The sequence below is a fragment of the Onychostruthus taczanowskii genome, unplaced genomic scaffold (genome assembly GCF_017590055.1).
Source record: "Onychostruthus taczanowskii isolate IOZ18803 unplaced genomic scaffold, ASM1759005v1 scaffold169, whole genome shotgun sequence".
Taxonomy (NCBI): Eukaryota; Metazoa; Chordata; class Aves; order Passeriformes; family Passeridae; genus Onychostruthus; species Onychostruthus taczanowskii.
Window position 1 is genome coordinate 549,684 of NW_024498895.1, and position 18,697 is coordinate 568,380.

Sequence of the window (18,697 nt, forward strand, 5' to 3'; positions counted from 1 at the left end):
CAGATCCTGTTTCCTGCCTGATGTTTTTCATGCCTGTATTTATAAAGAATCTTGCTCAAAGAGAATGTTTTTCTCCCCAGATTATTTCTGAAATATTGTTGCTGCATTATCTGTCACGTGGGCCTTTCACATCCTCGCTAAAAGATGAAATAGTTCAAGATTCCTGCTCAAGGTCAGACCAGAGAACAGAATGGAAAACTTGGAAAACTGGGGGCTCATCCCCTCCACCCTCTGGACACCGAGACAGAACCACTGAGGGTTGAAGCTGCTCCTGCAAAAAAGGAGGAACTGGGCAAAGAAAAAACTTATTAAAAACAAAAAACTCCTGACAGGGGCTGGGAATGGGTCCAGCTTCCCCGGATTTTGCCTGAGCAGGGCAGGAGCTGGCCTCACCGATCCTTTTAGGTCCCTCCCAACCCAAGGCATCCCGTGATTCTGTGATTAATTTGGGGAAAACAAAGAGCACCTGGATGTTATTTCTTCTGTTTCCACACCATTTGTGACTTTACAAACCTTGACCCTGAGCTCCCCTTGGCAATTTCTCTCTCCAAAGGGTCCTGCCAAGACCTTTTGGCCAGGATTTCTTTTATTTTTCAGTAATTTTCACTCCCATTTGTAGATTTTTCACTCCTGCAGGTGCCTCCATGCACTTTGTGCCTCTCCTGCACCCTGAGTCATTTGGTTCCTCTGCACCCTGAGTCAAGAGGTAGTGTGGGAGCAGAAGGAGGGAGCCCAGAAAGACTGGAAAGGTCGTGGGGGACTGGAAAAACCTGACAGAGTCCGGAGCTCATCTCCAGGGAGCAACAAACATTGTCACCTGGAAACCCTGGATAGCTCTGAAGGACAGAAGAACAAAACAAAAGCATCAAACCCCCATCCCTGCCTGGAATGCTGGAGCCTCTGAGTGACACCTCCAGGCAGAAATAGTGGGATCAGGGGCGGAACAAGAGGATCTTTAAGGTCCCTTTCAGCCCAAGTCTTTCTATGATTCCATGACTGAAGGAAAGCTGCTGCTTCCTGCTTAAAGCATTTTGTACAAGGGAGATAATTCTGAAAGGCTCTGGACAATCCACAAATCTTCCCTTGCCTCCTCTCCCACTTCCCTGAGATATTAAGCTCCCATTCCATGGCAGAGAGAAAGGATGGAGGGTGCCAGCAAGCAAGGTGCCACCCCAGCCATGCCCTGACTCACTCCAGGTTTTGTGGCTCAGCCCAAAAAGGGACTGCCGTGTTTGGATCAGCTCAATTACTCCCCAAATTAGCAATGCAGACAGGAGCAGGCCTCGGAAAAAAAAAAAAAAAAAGATTGGGTGAGAAGGGGAGGTAAAAAAACATTGCTATCTGCAGCCTCATAATAGGTCCCTACGCACAAACACACCCAGCACTGATCACATCTTGGGTGCTGTCACTGCCCAAACCTCAAATTATTGCAATCAAAGGAAGCCAGGGATGAGGCAAGGCTGGTATAAAACCTTCCTGGGGTGCATCTTCCCACACTGCTCCAGCTCCGAGGGCACAAGGACCAACCATGAAGGCTTTTCTGGTCGCCCTGCTGGCTGCAGTCCTGTGTGCCCAGCAAGGTAAGGAGGCTGGGAGAGCCAGAGGAGAGGAAAAACAAGGAGATAAATGAGGGGCAAGAGGGTTTGGCAGCTTTTGTTGCAGCTGCTGAGGTCTTGGCAGGGTACTTTTGGTGTCAGCCATGGCCAGAAATATTTTGTGTGGTTGAGTCCTCGCTCCTGGGTGGGCTCTCTGTGACCCAGAGGAGATGAATTCTGGTTTCTCACACCCTCAGATATCCAGCTCCATCCACTCACAGCTGAAGACACGACCTGAAAAATGCTGACAGGAATCAAGCAGGGCTCAGAGTTTTTGCCTTTGGTTTGATTTTTGTTCCTGAATGAAACTGGAGGAGCTGTTGTGGATGAAAGCGTGGCTGGTCTTGGCACTACATCTCCTGCCAGCATTTCACTTTATTCCCCACAACTCCAATTAGGTAATGAGGCTGCTGGCAGGTATTTGAAAGTCTCAGAGCTCTTTGCTCCTAAATTGGAAGAGCTGTTAAGTGCCTGGGAGTGTGTTTGGAATGGGATGCACAACGCTCTGCTCTTGTCCTCTTTACAAGGAGGCGCAGCCATACCTGGATAATTGTGGGGGAATATCCGGTTGGGAAATCTTGGCTCTGGGCATGGATTTGCCAGCCCGAGGAGCACAATTTGCACCGTTAAGGTTGTTTCTGGCTGCATTTGCAAAACTCCAGCTAATGGAGGGTGGAGGGCAGACGCAGGAAAGGCTTTAGAGCAGCTCTAATGGCTCGAGCTGTTATTGTTTCCTGGCTGGAAGGGATTTTCCTTGGATCACTTAGGGAGCATCAGCGCTTTCAGTTGCTCTCAGGCACGTGCTGAGGACTCAGCTCCATCTGCAGCAGGAAGTGGTTGAGGAAATTTGGCAGAAAATCAGATCAGGGAGAGCTCCAGGGTCTGTAAATTGCAATAATCCTCGCCAGGTCTGGGTTTTGCTTTGCCTGCAGAGGGACAGGAGCCCCCAGCTCGGGCTGGGAAACCTCCAGAGGAGAGGTGGGAGGCTGAAAATTCCCAAGTGATGGTGAAATAGCGAGAGATGAAAAGTAGAATTTAAAACCAGTTTGCAACAAGGCTGATTTTACCTCCTGCTACAGAGAATCCCTGAGTTTGTAACACCTGGCACTGGAAAAGGGCAGAGAATCAGAAAATGATAAAAGGGTTTGGATTGGAAAGGACCTTAAAAATCATCCTGTTCCACCCTCTGCCATGGGCAGGGACACCTTCCACTGTCCCAGGTTGCTCCAAACCCTGTCCAACTTTCCTTGAAGCATCTGGGAAAGTTTCAGAGCAAGCCAGTCTTGTACTGAGACACCCAGAGCTCCCCAGATCACAGAGGGAAGGCCTTTTTTCCTCCTCCTTGGGATAGTTAGAGACCAAAAGGGCTTTCAGTTCTCTTAAAACTGCTTCTGGAATTGTTTAAACAAGTACCATGGGCAGATCAACCTCAGATGAGAGCTCGAATCAAGAACAAACTTTGAAGGGCCATTGGGAGGGGTTTTCTTGCTAAAAAAAAAAAAAATAATAATAATAAAAAAATCTAAGTTTGATTGGAAGATGGGCTGAGAAAGTCAGGAAAAACAGAACCAGGGAAATCTCACCTCATGGAGACCCCTGGCTGGTTTGTAATTTTTGTTCACCTTCAACCAAGAGCTCTTCACCACTGGTGACAATGGAGCAGGATTTCCTGGGAGCAGCCCAGCTGCCTCTGTCACCCCTGCCCCAAAATGAGGAGCATTTCTTGGAACTTTGGGCAGGAGGGAAACAATTTCCACCAATTGTGAATCCACCTCTGGGGAGCGAGAAGGCACATCTGTGTTATAATAGCCAGCCTGGAAGCTTTATTCAATTTACTTCAGCTGTGCCAAATAATATTCCACTTTTTTTTCTGGCTCTGAGATAAACCTGGCTCGTCACTGAGGTAAAAATATAATGGAGAACACCCTGTTCCAGGTGCTGATAGGAATAATCCATCCATTGTCCAGAGCAGCCTCTCCCAGGGAACTCCCTTTACTTGATGCCTCAGTAATTTGGCTCCCAGGGGTGTCACTAGGTATTAATTAATTCATGTTAGGGCAGGGTTTTGCAGATGTAGGGTGAAAATATTTAAAATTGACCTCTAGAATTGAGTCAGTTCCTCCTCTCCTTGCCAGGACTTTGCTTTTGGAGGTTGGTTTTCAACAAGGCCAATGTGGAGCCTGGGGAGAAGGAAAAAAATCTCCTGAAAATGCTGCTCAGGCTGAAAAATGTAAATTTAACCCCTTAAAATCTCCAGTCCAGAAAGAAATCTTGGTTTGCTCTCTACATTTGTTTTCTCAGCTCCATTAATCAAACCCAAACTTATTTCACTTGCTGGGACAAGTTTTTCAGACCAGACTTTCCCCCTTGTATTTTCCAAGGCTTTTGGCACGTGTTTTTTTTTTGGTTTTTTTTTGTTTTTTTTTTTTTTTCCAGGAGGGAATTGCTGGGAATCACTAATCTGTGTTGTGGGTGTTTTTTTCCAGCTTCCTCCCTGTTTTGCTACATCTGTGACAATGAACATTCCAACTGGAACTGCATGAAAACCTACAAGTGTGAGGACCATGAGAAATTCTGCACGACCACGTACAGCACTGCCGGATTTGGTGAGTCCCTGAAAATGGGAATCTTTTTCTTCTAGAGTTGTTGATGGGCAACTTTTTAAAAGGGAACTGATGGAAATTGATGGTTTTGTTGGAAAGAAGTGACTATTTTGAGTGTTGAAGTGTCTCAATGTGATGAGTGTGAATTCTTTGAGGCAGAAGGGACCTTCAGGATCATCTCATTCCAGGGATGCCTCCCACTAGACCAGGTTGCTCCAGCCTGGCTTTTGACACTTCCAGAGACGGGACAGCCACAGTTTCTCTGGAAAACCTGTGCCAGGGCCTCACCACCTTGTGGAAGGGCTGGCTGGGACACCCAAATTTCAGGAGCAGCCTCTGTTGTTTGATCTGAGATGTTTTGGGATGGAGAATAGAAAAGGGTTGGGTGCCAATAACATGGTTTTAAAAAATACATTGGAATTGGAATGCATTGAAAAAAATGCATTGGGAATGCATTGGAATTGCTGTCCTACAGGAACCACAGAATCATTTAGTTTGGGAAAGACCTCCAAGGTCTTGAGGCCAACCTTTGACTGGCCACCACCTGGGCAACCAGATCAGAGATTTAGGCCAGTGTGGGTTTCAATCAAGGACTTCCCAGTGTCCCACATTTGATCCAGGACTTGTGGATTCACAGCCAGCCCTGTCAAACCCCCTGAGAGCTTTTATTGCTGTGTGGAATATCAAGGAAACTGCAAACCCCTCTCCTCTGGCCAGCTCTTCCAACAGAATCCTAAATCCCAGCTCTCCTTTCTTACCCCTTCTCCACCCAGGCAAGGAGGTGGGACACCGCATCACCAAGAAATGCTCTGTGGACTGTCCCGAGACCAACGTGAATTTCGGGATGGCCGCTTATTCCACCAAGTGCTGCAGCACCTCCCTGTGCAACTTCAGCGGCGCCAACAGCATCCGGATCAACTACGCCGTGGTCCTGCTGGGAATCGTGGGAAGTTTGATCTGTGTGCTCAGGGTGGGATTGTGACCAGGGCTGGCAGAGGATTGTGACCACCCGAGAAGCCGCAAGGAATTCCCCAAGAGAGGAACCTCAGGCGAGTGTTTCCAGCAGCGACCCTGTTGTGTTCCAAGACATTGCTTCAGATCCCAACATGACACCTATTTTTCCCCCCTGTTGTTTTATACTAATTTTTCCCTGGAAAAGGTCTTTTGATAGCAAGTGTGTGATAATTGTCAGACAAAATAAAGATTTGTGTTATTCTAGAGTGTGTTTGTTGTATCCGCACCAGGACCAGCCTGAGAAATCAGCTCTGCTTCACACTGAATTCCACTTGGGAGCCTTCTCCAGGCTGCCTTTCCTAACTTTCTTCCATCCAGCAGCTCCAGACACTCCACAGAGCCAGATGGTCTCCCAAATCCCTCTGAGATAAGGAAAAGTCAGAGATGTTTGTGTTGTTCCCATTGCAAACAACGGCGGGAATTGTTTTGTAGATGCCAAGACAGGACCAGGAATTTGGTCCTGCAGGAATTTGCACTGGGAAGTTCTCCTGGGATCTCTGCAAGGTGGGTTGCTCCAGCTTTTAAAACAGGTAAAGGTCCCACCCCAAGATTCCAGAGATGCCCAAGGTAAGGAAAATGCTGCTGGAATCTGTCCTCATAGAAAGGAGACCCTGTGCCTGCTTGGAGAAGCTGCTGAGTGTTTGCTCCTGATTTTCCTGTGGGAAATGGGCAGGAAGAGCCTGGAAGAGGTGATGGTGTCTGAGCTGATTGGGGAGGTCTCTGCTCCATCCCTTTCCAGGGTTTCTGCTACATTTTCAGCCTTGGAGATGGTGCGGATGGGATGGAGATCTCCTTCAGCTCTTAGAGGAGCAGAACTACAGCTAAAATAGGCAAATAAAATAATCTTGGAGCTGGAGAGTGTGGAAAAGTGCAGCACTGAATTTTGGGAGAGTCTTTATAGTGGCATCTGGAAAAAAGGCCTCCAGCCCTGTTTTATTTGAGGGAAATCTGGTGCTGGATTTGAGGGGAATCTTGGTCCAGATTTGAGAGGAATCCTGCACTGGATTTGAGGAGAATTTTGTGCTGGATTTGAAGGGAATCCTGTGATAGATTTGAGAGCAATCCTGTGCTGGATTTGAGTGGAATCTTGTGCTGGATTTGAGAGCAATCCTGTGCTGGATTTGAGGGGAATCCTACTCCACCAGCACTGCAAATTCCATGTGTTTCTGTGCAACGGGGAGAAACTGCAGTGCTGGTGAAGGCTGTAAAAATGGGATTAGGTTTAGTCATCCTATAAAGATTTAATTTCTGGTCAGGAAGGGTGTTTTGGAATTTATTTCAATGGGATAACTGAAGTGGAATAACTGAAGTTGCAGAATTTCTGAGGGGAATATTTCCCCAGAAACTTGGGGCTTTGCACTTTTAAAAATCACTTTTAACATAAAATGACTTTATGTTAATCACAATAGTTTCTGAAATGCTTCTCAAAGCTTTCGGCCAGCTTGAAGTTCCACATTTAGTAACAACATCTGAATTTCACAGCTACTTTTGCATTTCAGCACTTGTTTGATGAAAATTGCATTTTCCCCCCAAAATAAACAATTGTTTGCCCTTCTCATGTGACAATTTCAACCAGGTTTAGAACAAGATAAACAAAACATTCTCCTCCTTTCCTTCTCCACTCCACTGTGTCAAGGGAAATAAATTTTTCCACCTCACCTTCCACTTTCACCTCCAGTTAAATCCCCTGTTACTCTTTAAAAAATCATCCTGAATTTCATGAATTCCAAACTCTTGTAAACTGGGATTTTAACTTCTCCTTTGTCTCAGTTCTTCTCGTGTCATCTGTGTCTTTCCTGCCCGCATGGTCTCCTTTCCTTCTGTCACCTGGCCCTGGTAGGGACAAAATATCAGAGGGCCATATGGACCAGCTGGAAGATTTCAGGAGCATCTCGTGGAAAATCTGTCAGGAATCCTGCAATAAAGCCTTGAAGAAATCCATTCTGTCCCTCTCCAAATCTCAGCAGCTTGCAGGAGACAGGAGATATTTTAGGGTTTGGCATGGATGAGATTTTGAGGGAAGGGAGGAAAAAAAAAAAAAAGCAGTGCCTGAGCTGCTATTTCTGAACCTGTCAGGGGATGCTGCTGGAGATAAATCCCAACGTGGGCTGGCTCTGGAATGGAACAGCATCTCCTTGGGATTGGAGCCCTCCGGATAGGCCCCAATAAACATGGATTTACCACAAGAAACTCATTAAATCTATTCTGGCCTGGGGAAAATACAATATTTTGCAATATTTTGCACTGGCATGGAGGGAGCTTTGTTTTCCTCCTGCTGGGTGCCACGAGGAGGCCGACGGAGCCAAACCTCACCCTTCCTTGGAGCTTTTCTGGCTAATTGCCACCTCTGCTCCAAATTAGTTTCATGCTCTGCCTGTTGGGAAGGCCAAAATTCCCTTACTCATGCAGGGCTGCAGAGGGACAATGTTTATAAGTCCATCTTGGAGGTGTTGGAAAAACTGACATCACCTCAGGAACCCGGCGTGTTTTCCCGGTGAGAGGAGGTGGGACACATCGGAAGCCCAAAATATTCCATGGGAGATGGGAATCTGGGCGAGTTGGAGAGAAGGAAAAAGGGGATAAAGCAGATGGAGAGCAGCGAGGGTGCTGGCAGAGGATTTGGGGCAGCTCCTGCAGTTCCGAGGGTCACGTGAGAGGATCCAGCTCGACTTTTCCTGGGATTGTGCCTCTGTTCTGCGACTCGACGGCAGAAAGGCAACAGTGGGAGGGAAAAACAACAGCAATCCCCAAGAAGGTGGGAAAAGTTCTGATTTTATTAATTGGAGATTGGATGAAACATGATTTAAAGGAAAAGGAAAAAAAAAGGAGGAATAAAGAGCACAATCTGGGAATCCAGTGGAATAATCCTGTTTGGCATTTCACAAATTTTTTTTTCTGAAGACTTAATGAGTTGAGATCTTTGATCAGCCAGCCCCTCCTTCTCCATGCTTTAATTGGTTTCTGTTTTTCTCCCTAACATTTCTTTTTTAAATGAATTTGTGAAAAAATTTCCAGCTTGTTCCATGCCATGGGAGTGGGTGTTATTTCTATTTTTTAATTTAAATGGTCATTTTCCTTTGCTCTGTGGAATTTATTTTCTAATAAGATAACATTTTCTCCTCATAAAAATTATCCCAGAAATATTTCTGATTTTAAACTTAAAAAGGAGACAGAAAATGATGCCTGCTCCCCTACGAAAAGCAGTGGAAGGATTCTGCTCTTCTGATCTCACTGTCTTCACAATCCTGGGAGACATGTGGGAGAAGTTTCCATCCCAAATTCAATTTTAAATTTAAATTCCCTCCATTTCCATATGTGCAAGGACACGATCTTGGAGTATGCAGCACGCTCTGAAACCTGGAAAAGAAAACCTTATTCTTTTGGCAGGGAAAATTGCTTTGTTTTCATGTTTTGCTTTTCCCCCACTTCTCCAAAATTAGAAACAGTTGCAGAGTTCACGTCAGCTGGAGCAGCTGCATTGTGAAACGACCAGGAAAAGGAGAAGTTGTGGAGAAAAACACACCCCCCTCCTGATTTCCAAAAAAACCGCCCTTCTCCATACAAGCCCGGACACGCTGCTCCCATTATCCATCATCTGACACAGCAGCCTCTGGTTATTATCTCTGGATCAAAGCAAGCACTGCAGAGGTATAAAACCTGCCCTGCCTGAGTCCTGCTCATTTTGGAGGCTCCCAGACCTCTAAAGGATGAAGCTTTTCCTCCTGGTCGTGCTCGGCGTCGCCCTGTGCACGGAAAGTGGTGAGTCCCGAAAGGATTGGGGAGCCATCCCCAAAACCGGGGCATGGCTTTGGCATTCCAGGATTTTGCAGTGTGGATGGTGAAGCTGAAGGGTCAGGAAGGAGTTATTCCAGGAGAAAGGGGACAGGGGGATTAACCCCACCTGAAGTTGGAGGGGTGATGAGGAGTGGGGGGTGAGATTCCCACCTCAGATGATTCCTGCAGACCCAGCCCAGCCCCTGGGATGGCTCAGTGGCAGCTGAGAGCTCCATGGGAATAGAGATATCCATGAGGGATATCCAGGGCAATATGTGCAGTAAATCTCTGGATTTGACTTCAAAGCCTGATTTTTTTTTTTTTTTTAATTGGTTGCACCTCAAACCATCATTTCCTAAATTGACATAGGTTGTTGAGCCACAAGAAGGTGCAATTCTGGCTCCCAGCTCATCCTTGTGGCTTCCAGGTGCAACTTTGCTGATCGCAGAATCCCTAAGGTTGGAAAAGACCTCTAAGATCGTGGAGTCTGATCTATCAGGAAAAAATTCCATCATGGAAAGGGTGGTCGAGCATCCAGGCTGCCCAGGGAAGCAGTGGGATCACATCCTTGGGAGTGTTCAGAAAAATCTGTGGATGTGGTGCTCAGAGCCAGGGTTTAGTGCTGAACCTGGACTCGATGATCTTGGAGGTCTTTCCCGGCCTTAATGATTCCATGATTCCCAGCTGATCCCAGGTTTGGGATGGAGACACAGAGACCCATTCTCGTTCTGATAATTGTCTGGGGGAATTTTTGGGAGAGCACTGGGAAGCTGCACCTCAATTTTCCTGGCTGGACTCTGCCAAGGACCACACCTCGTGCTCTGGGTCAGGCAGGGAACAGAACGTGCAGCCTGGAATATCCCTGTGTTTTAGGGGGAATGGTTGATTTCCTCAGCTCAGGGGGCTTTTACCTCTTTGTAAAGTGAATTTTTCCCTGTAGGATTTGATCTGCAAATTCCTGGCCATTCTGGTCCTGGACTAACAGATCTTTTTGGCTCCCACTTAATTTGAGGAGGGAAATGTTCCTATTGATGGATTTCACAGGCTTGAAACTTGGAGTTGTGCTCAAGCTCAGGATGTTAAGGCAAATAAAAGGATCTTTTCCTGCAGCTTTACTCACATTTTTTTTTAAAGATCAAGTAATGAGACAGCAAATTCCTTGAGGAATGTTTCTCTTCAGTTAGAGCAGAGGTCCTGGTGAGTGTGGAGATATCCAAAGGCAGCCTGGATTAACTCAAGGTTTGCATCTGGAAGAAATAAAATTCCCTTCCCCTCTCAGCCCTTGTTGCAACAGATTCCTCAAGAAATAAAATTAAAGTGTTTTTCTGTAGCTTGACCAAAATTGTCCTCCCTGACTTCAGGGTGTGCCAGTTTAGGAGCCAATCCCGGAGTTCTGGATTAATTGGTGAGTCAGAAATCTCTGGAGCACAGAGAGAGGTTGAAAAATTCATCCTTGTGTGGTTCTTCCCCCTTCTCCTGCCAAGAAGGCTCCCAGGGCAACTGGAGTCTGAAATTGGAGCTTTGGGAGGTTGGGATGAAACAGGATTTGGGCAAGTACCCAGCTCCACTGTTTCCTGCACTGATTCAGGAAGTTTTCCTGGGAATGGGCTTGGATTAAAGGTGCTGCATTTATTAAGGATTAAAGTGAGCTCTGTGTCTGGAAAATCCAGTTTGGGGACTGAGTGTTGCTGTGAGGAAAGGGTGGTTCCCATTGGGGTGGAGGTGAAATATCCCACATTATATTCCATATAATAGAATTTTGCATGAGAAAGGAGAATGAAACCAATCACTTTGGACAGGGACTATTTAAAGGAGGGTCCCAGACTTGAAAAAATAAATTTATGCCTGAAAGGTCAGGACAAGGCAAGAGTCAGGTAGGACAAATGGAGCTTCTGGAGATGGGAATGACCATGATAGGAAGCAAATTGAAAAGGTCTGGATATGAAGCCAAAGAGAGCCAGGTGCAAAGTCTGAGGCTTTTGGAATGACCATGGGAATGGTGGGAAGTGGGATCTGAGTTGTCTGGTGGCCTCTGCTCAGTGCCAGTCAGTGAGGGACTGCAGAGGAAGAGCGGGGAACGTGAGGGCTGTGGACCACAAGAGGAAAGGCCATGGGAAAGAAGGGAATGTTGGCTTGAGTGGGAAAAGAAGTCAGAGTTTCCACACAGGGAGAGGAAGAATAGAAGCAAAACAGTGATCCTGCAGTCATGGGCTGAGCTGGAGCCAGATCTGGGCTAGCAGGACACTCAAGGAGCCTCTTTGGGCCAGAAGGACTTTGTCCAAGGTCAAACGAGGGCAGTGGTGAGGTTGGGACATCGCTGACAATGGCACAAAGAAACCTGGGCAAGGGCGAGGAGTAAGGAAGAGGAAGAGCAAGGAAGGCAAAGCTAAAGGACAAAGCTGCTGCAAGAATTAGCTGAGCATTAACTGCCAGTAGCTAGGGATATTCCTGAAACGAGGATGAGTTTAATCCCTGGAGGGTGACACTGCAGCCAGATAAACAGATGAGGAGGAAATTCCCCGTATCAGGCAAAGAATCCTTCCCCAAGGATCTATTTGCTCTCAATGATGCTTCAGCCTCATGGAGTGCCAGCTGTTCTCATTCACTGACTTCAGCAAAGCACTTTGCAGATGCAGACTGTTCCAGATGTGCACGTTTTGTGGAGCGAGGAAGTTATTCCCCATGGATGGCTGGGAAAAGGAATCTGCTCCAGCCAAGGCGGGGATTTGCTGAGCTCAGATTTCTACAGATCCAAGATTTTCCTCCTACATGAGAGCTCTGAAAATCAACCCAGATCATAGAAGGGTTTGGGTTGGAAGGGGTCTTAAAAACCATCTCATTTTAGTGTTTGGTATTCAGAGCAAGTCCTGGACAGTTGCTGCCTTTGAATGTTTCTTTTTGTCTTTTTTTTTTTTTTTTTTTTAATGTGAGGTTTTTGTTTGTTTGGGTTTTTTTTTCACATGGTACATATCCACATGGCACATATCCACACCCCATTTAAGACAGAGTTTAGACAGTGACAGAAATCCTAACTCAAATTTTTCTGGGGTTTTGCTGGCTGAGCTGAGTGAAAGAACCATTCTGATGCCCACATAGAATAAATCATAGAAACCTGGAATGGTTTGGGTTGGAAGGGACCTAAAAGACCATCCCGTTCCACCTCCCTGCCATGGGCTGGGGCACCTTCCCCTATCCCAGGTTGCTCCAAGCCTCATCCAGCCTGACCTTGGACACTTCCAGGGATGGGGCAGCCACAGATTCCCTGGTCCATTGTCTCCATACAAGAACCAGAGGCTAGAAACTGAGGACTGGAGGGGCCAGGTTGGAAAGAAAAGCCAAGAGCTTCACACTACAAGTGGTGGGAGAGTGGGCTGCTCTTCCCAAAAACACAGTGGAGATGCCAGATGTTTTAATGGATTCAGGGAAAAATCAAACAGACATCCAGAGGGAAGATCCCTGAAGGTTCCTAAATGAGCAAACCACAGATGTGGCAGCAATTTGAGCTTAATCTGTCTCCTGGAGAGTCCTTGGGGCCAAGTTTAACTTTTGCAGGAATTATTTGCCTGTGGCCACTGGGCTTGACAGATCCTCCATCCATCCACCCCCAGTTTGGTGCTCCTGAGGATATTCCCAGAGGTGCCTGATGGATGTTTTCGTGCTTCTTTTGCAGCTTTCTCCCTGACCTGCTTCTCGTGCAAAGATGCAACTTCCAACATCCATTGTCTCAGCACCACCAAATGCTCGGACAACGAGAAGTATTGTCTGACAACCTATTCCACCACAGGAACCGGTGAGTGTGGAGCTTTCCCAAGGCCCTGAGGATAAGGTGGGGCTCAGCTGGGGCTGACAGCTCATCCTCCTCCCACCAGGCAGCACAATGGAGGAATTAATGAGGATTTTAGCACGCAGAGAACAAATCTTGGGAAGGTGGGAACTTGGCCTGGGTCTGTTGCAACATATCGTAAAAATACTTCTGATTAAACTCAAAATTAAATACGGCTGATTAAACACAGGGAGATGCTGGAATAAAAATAATTTTTTTTTATTATACCTGCACAAACTCCTTGTCTCAACTCCAAGTTCAAGTTTATGCCCATGAGGTGGCAGAAATGGAAAGTGCCGGGTGCTGTGGAAGGAGCAATCCCAAGGCACCATGCCAAAGTCTTGCAATCTCACACTGTACAAATAAGTCCCAAATTCCTGCCCTCAGCCAGCCCTGAAACCAAGCAAGGATTTGTAAGGCCTGGAGAGGGTGTCCATAGGTCACACATACACAAATAATGATGGAATGTGATGAAACCCGAGGGAAAACCCAACAGCATCGAGGGCAGAATAACAAATTCCCCACGGGATTGCATGGCCAGGCTATGACCGAAACCACTGAAACCTGCCAAAAAAGAAAAAAAAAAAGAGATGAAAACCTGAACTTTTCCTGTTGTTTTCTCTCCCTCCCACTCCAGGCAGTGACCGGAGCCAGCGAATCACCAAGAAATGTTCTGCATTTTGCCCAACAATTGACCTGAACATCGGCATAGCTGGAGTCGCCACCAGCTGCTGCGAGACCTCCTTGTGCAACATCAGTGGGGCCAGCAGCGTGAAAACCAGTTCCACCATCCTCACCCTGGGGGTCCTGGCCAGTCTTGCCTGCATCCTCAGGATGGGTTTTTGAGGGGTTTTTGGGGGGAAAACGAGCTGCTTGGCTTTGCATGGCACGGTTCAAGCTGCGGTCCATCAGGTGGGAATGCTGCCCTGTGCCTCCTACCTGGAAGGTCACCTCCCATCAGGAGGTATTTTTTGCTCTTTCCACGCTCTGATGACAGCACAAAATGATGTTTGGGAGAGAAAAGGGTAATATGGAGCCCTGCACGTGCAGAATGGCCCCACGTGGCCACCATCTCTCCTGCTCCTGGCATTTATAACTCCGTGCATTTTTTGCCTTTCATTTTATCCCTGCCATTCCCTTGTGCCAATTTTTTCCCCCATTTTCTACCCTGTATCATTTTGCTCTGAGAAAGCCTTTAATATTCAAGTTGTTAAACAGAAACTGGGCACAATAAAGTGTTATTTTATTCTATTGTGTGGCTGCGTGGTGTGGTACACTGGGCGTAGCTGCTGGATGTATCCATGTTATGGGATAAAAGCGGAGGTGTTCGCCAGCAAGTTGAATGGGAATAATGCTGAAATATATTAAAATTACTCTGCATTCACTTCAGGAAGCCTCTCCCCAGATTTTATTTTTTCTGCACTGCCAGAAATGGCATTTCTGTGACTCCATTTTGGAATAAAATGAATTCTATTTAACTTCCTTTCAATTCCTCTCCTGGGTCAGCTGCCTGGAAGGAAACAGCTTTTGAGCTCTCCAGGAAACAGAGGGGACAAGGCAGGGCAGGTATCTGGAACATTTTCTTTAAACTGGTTTAAGATATCTCAGTGGAAATTCCTTTAGAAGCATTAGGTTTATTTAGGAAAGGGAGAAGAGTATCTTGCACCATGCTTAAAGGGAAGTCGTAGGAAAAGACAGATGGTTTCTGGAAAGAAATATGGAATTTTTCACTAATCTGTGAAAAAATATTAACACTGCAAATAAACCTTTTAAGTTTGCTCATCAAGTTAAAATTGAAGGGAATCATTGTCCTGCTCTGACCTTCCTTGTGGATAATCATAAGAATGAGAGGTTTGCTCCCTCCGACCCTTCCAGGGAGGCTGAACTATTTTCTCCTGGGAGGAAGGAGCACTCCACAAGGGTCATCCCAAGGAAGATCTACCAGGGAAACCAGTCGGGTGCAGCTCACCCAGTTGGTTTTCTCTCCTTAGAAGAGAGAAAACCTTGCACAGCTCCATGTACTGCTCATTCTGACAGGCATTTTCTGGGATTAGAGGAACAACAGTGCTCAGGAACAGCCACACTTTTGTTCTTTACACAGCTTTGCAGAGGAAACATGGGCTTGTGGCTCCAGCTCATCCCAATCTGCTCTTACCCCTTCCTGTTCACCTTCCTCCCATCCACTCCAACCCCTGCTCTGCATTCCCTGGTGGTTTTCTCTCCCAGATTTCCTCATTGGCTTCTTCCTCCAGTCTTACTCTGTGTTTTTCCATCCAAACTCTATTTCCTTGCCTCAACATATTGTTTCCTCCTCGGTGTAAATGCAAGATTGGCCAAGGATACTTTGATTTTGGCCATGAGTCTCCCCATTCTCCCCATGGATTTTATTGCCTATCCCAGCTGAGCTGGCTCCATCCATCTGCCCGATTTATTCTCCCCACCCTGCGTCCCTTCCTGCCAAATTTAGGGATATTCAAGTGACACAGATCCAAAAACCCCCAACAAGCCAATTCTGTGACCTTGCCTGGCCATATTCTGCCCCACACCCTGCTCCTAAAGTGGTGACAACTGAACTATTTGGAATAATCTTCATCCTGTGCTACCCACAAGTTTAGGATTCCTTAGGGACAATGGCTGGCACAGGGAAAGGCCAAGATGGGGCTGGTACGGCCTCAGGTCTTGTTCTGCTAAGCTTGGGAGTCCAGACCTGCTCTTGGCAGCCAGGATTGAAATTAAGGTCATGTCTTGAGCTGCCTGAACTTGACAGGTGCCTCTGTTTTGTGATGGGAAGGATCCTGGCATGGCAAAGGGGATGGAAGCATGTGGGACACCCCTGGAGGGTTTTATGGCTGCTGCGTGGAGAAGTTATAAACAGCTCTGAGAATCCAGAAGTGCCATCCCTAAAGGGAGCAGCTCCATCCTGGCTGGCTCTTCCTTGCCTAATTTCCCCCTGACCCCACAGGTTTTTCCCTAGTGCCCAAACAAAACACATCCATGTGCTCCAAAGCTGACCCATGTCCCAAAGCCCTTATCTGGAGGCGGGAGCAGCAACTTCCCTGAGGCACAGGAGGTCCTAAAAACGTCAGAGCTCCTGTGGTGAACCCTCCCCTTGGATTGTTGTGTAAGAGGAGACTCTGCCAGCCTTCCCGAGAAATCCTGATTGACACCTCCCACGCAGGTGCTGCTCCCTAATTCCAAATCTTTCCATCACCCCGGGTTTCTGGTGCCTCCCATGGCTGCACACTCCTCATATGGGAGCACTGAGCTGCCCCATGAGCAGAGACATCTGTGATGCCTGGAGGGCTTTTGGGAAGGAGATAGGAGTCTCATTCCAGTAGCTGGGGTTGATCCTGGGAGGTAACTGCCTGTCTCTCCCAGTGGATTATATAAAAGTCATTTTTCAGAGCTCTGAGTCACTGTGCCAGGACCTGGATCAGACAAGGAGGCCTTTCCCTGCCTAAATGAAGCATCTGCAGAAGGTGCTTCAACTTTTCCCTTCTTTTCCCTCTCTTGGGGCTTTCCCACCCTTGGTTTTGAAGGATCTGTGCTGCCTGCTGATCTCCTTGAATAATTCCCCTGTCTATTCCCTCACAACATGAAGTTTCTCCCCCTTTTCCCTGTTTATTTGCCCAGATCCAACTCAGTGCCTCAATGCCAAAGTAAGAGAGAGGATAGATGCAAGAGGTCAAAGCAGCACCCTCACTGGGTCAAAAAATCTTCTGGAAGCCATGGAAAAGAACAAAAGGAACCCTTTTTCCAAAGCTGACTGCTGCTTTCTTGTCACAGAGCCAACCCCTGGCTCCAATTTGAGTCCACTGCCAAATCATGGCTCCAATTTGATCCACTTTAATTTTCCTGTATGGATAATAAGATTACTCCAGAGAGGTGACTCAGCTTCCTTGGGGATTTTTTTCCCCCAGTCTTCCTCAGTTCTCAATCTTGCTCCTCACTTGGTGTCCCTGCTCCAGGCCCTCCTCTAGGCTGTGATCCCGGGCTGCAGGAGACACCCTCTCCATGGTGGATCCTTGAGTGATGCCTCTGAGTGCTTTTGAGTTTTGTAATCTGCCCTGTTGGGAAATAAATCTCTTTTCCATGCTCTCCATGCACCGGGAAGAGGGAATGCTCCAGCATTCCAAGGTGCCTCCAAACCACAGTACTAAGGAAGACACTGATGTCCTGGAGACACCTCCCAGAAAACTCAGAAAATCCCATTTCCCACCCGAATTCCTCTCCTCAGTACATATTTGTTGGATGTGCTGGGGATGTTTCAGCCTCACTTCTCCTTCAAAGCCAAAGTCAAAGTCAAATTCTAATTCTAAGTCAAAGTCTAGGTCAAAGTCAAACTCAACTTGTGCTGATCCTGTTCCCAGAAGATTCATGGGGCAATAAAAATGATGTTGGAAAAGTCAACAAAGCCAGGTTGGATGGGGCTTGGAGCAGGCTAGGATAGTGGAAGGTGTCCCTGCCCATGGCATGAGGTGATTTTTAAGGTCCAAGGTGGTTTTTAAGGTCCCTTCCTACCAACCCAGTCTATGATTCTCTGGATATCAAGAGGAGTAGGGATATGGAAGGGGAAAGGAATAAACACAACAAGTCTATGGGATAAATAAGACAAAAAATAAGGGGGAAAAAAAAATGGTTCTTTCACCCTCACTGCAAAATGCCAGCAAGGAGCCACACCCACTAATGAGGAAGAAAAACCTGTTTATAAAACACTAGGGCAAAGGACCAAGTTGTCCTGGGTGAAGCACAAGGCTCAATTTGGTCATCACCACATCCCCACTGACCTCACCAACCTCCAAAACCCAGGGAATGTCTGTTTGGACACACAGGGTTTGAACAACTCTGGAATTCACCACCTGATGACGTCATTCGGGGAGCAGATCAGGAGGGCCTGAAAAAAGTGTCAGAAAATCACATGGATCAGGAAATCATCCAGTGTTGGAATGATTCATGTTAGAAACAGACAAAAATACCCTGCTGATGGCTACATGCAGGGAATTGCCAGTTAAGTTATTCCGTAATTGCCAGAAAAAGCGGGTTTTGACAATATTTTCTTTCTGCTCTCCAGGACTAATCTTGTTTTAGAAGAAGCTCTGTGGACTTGGCAGCTCGAGCTCTTACAAGAAGCATCTTGAATGAGGGTCTCCATCCTAGACTGTCAGGAACAGATGTTAAGGAATTCAGAGGAGAGGAACAACACAGAGGAATAAAAGCAAAAGGATTGATTTAAGGGGAGAGATTGAAAAAATGACACTTTGAGGGATGGCTCTTTCCTGAGCAGAGCTGCAATTCCAGGGTGCCAATTTGTGGGCTTGGAAATGGAGGCCTGATTTCGAGAAACTGTTGGGCGTGGAGAAAAGCAGCTCCTCTAAAGAATCCCTGGATAGCAGCAAAACTTCATTAAGTCAAAATTGTACAAGGTATTTGAGGATTACAAGCAGGAAAAAGAGCAGGCAGAGGGATTAGCCAGAGGAAAATTGATAAAGAAATGAAGACTGACGTGAAAATTTGAGGAAAATCTTCTGTTTAACCAACCATTAGCTAATTTAATTTGGTGTAAAACACACTGATTTTGAGGTAAACCAGCTTAGAGGTAAACCAGCTTTTGAGGTAAAACAGCTCAGAGGCTGTCTCTGGTGCTGTTGAATAATTAAAGCCAATGAATGGTACAAATCCTGGAACATCACGTGCTGTCTATGCAAAGGGACTAGAAAAATTCATTCCTAGGACAGTCTCCCTGTGCCTCCAGGCCCTGCTTTCATCAGAGCAGCAACTCTGGAAGGGAGGAAAGGAAGAAATTCAGAGGAGGAGAGAGCAGATCCCAACTTCCCATCACTCACACGACCAGAAGAGCAAGAAATGTGTGGCTGAAAGGGCTTTTCCCC

The 18,697-nt window shown here is 46.7% G+C and overlaps 2 protein-coding genes across 2 annotated transcripts; both read left to right on the top strand.

The window, feature by feature from the left end:
- The first annotated feature begins 1,463 nt into the window (after positions 1-1,463).
- On the top strand, positions 1,464-5,303 carry LOC121333397 (lymphocyte antigen 6E-like). The gene is made up of 3 exons (XM_041399678.1): positions 1,464-1,580; positions 4,082-4,201; positions 4,972-5,303. Exons 1-3 carry the CDS (start codon positions 1,529-1,531, stop codon positions 5,178-5,180), a joined length of 381 nt encoding a protein of 126 aa, XP_041255612.1. The 5' UTR covers positions 1,464-1,528; the 3' UTR covers positions 5,181-5,303.
- A 2,322-nt stretch (positions 5,304-7,625) lies between these two features.
- Positions 7,626-14,060, top strand: LOC121333396 (lymphocyte antigen 6E-like). Its single transcript, XM_041399677.1, has 4 exons — positions 7,626-7,967; positions 8,653-8,971; positions 12,657-12,776; positions 13,447-14,060. Exons 2-4 carry the CDS (start codon positions 8,920-8,922, stop codon positions 13,653-13,655), a joined length of 381 nt encoding a protein of 126 aa, XP_041255611.1. The 5' UTR covers positions 7,626-7,967; positions 8,653-8,919; the 3' UTR covers positions 13,656-14,060.
- The last annotated feature ends 4,637 nt before the right edge of the window (positions 14,061-18,697 follow it).

What these genes read in the sequence shown, in the direction of transcription:
- LOC121333396 (XM_041399677.1), top strand. Translation starts at nt 8,920, where the DNA reads ATGAAGCTTTTCCTCCTGGTCGTGCTCGGCGTCGCCCTGTGCACGGAA. An exon ending in CGCCCTGTGCACGGAAAGTG is followed by an intron (nt 8,972 to 12,656) that starts GTGAGTCCCGAA and finishes CTTCTTTTGCAG; the next exon opens with CTTTCTCCCTGACCTGCTTC. An exon ending in CTATTCCACCACAGGAACCG is followed by an intron (nt 12,777 to 13,446) that starts GTGAGTGTGGAG and finishes CTCCCACTCCAG; the next exon opens with GCAGTGACCGGAGCCAGCGA.
- LOC121333397 (XM_041399678.1), top strand. Translation starts at nt 1,529, where the DNA reads ATGAAGGCTTTTCTGGTCGCCCTGCTGGCTGCAGTCCTGTGTGCCCAG. An exon ending in AGTCCTGTGTGCCCAGCAAG is followed by an intron (nt 1,581 to 4,081) that starts GTAAGGAGGCTG and finishes GTTTTTTTCCAG; the next exon opens with CTTCCTCCCTGTTTTGCTAC. An exon ending in GTACAGCACTGCCGGATTTG is followed by an intron (nt 4,202 to 4,971) that starts GTGAGTCCCTGA and finishes TTCTCCACCCAG; the next exon opens with GCAAGGAGGTGGGACACCGC.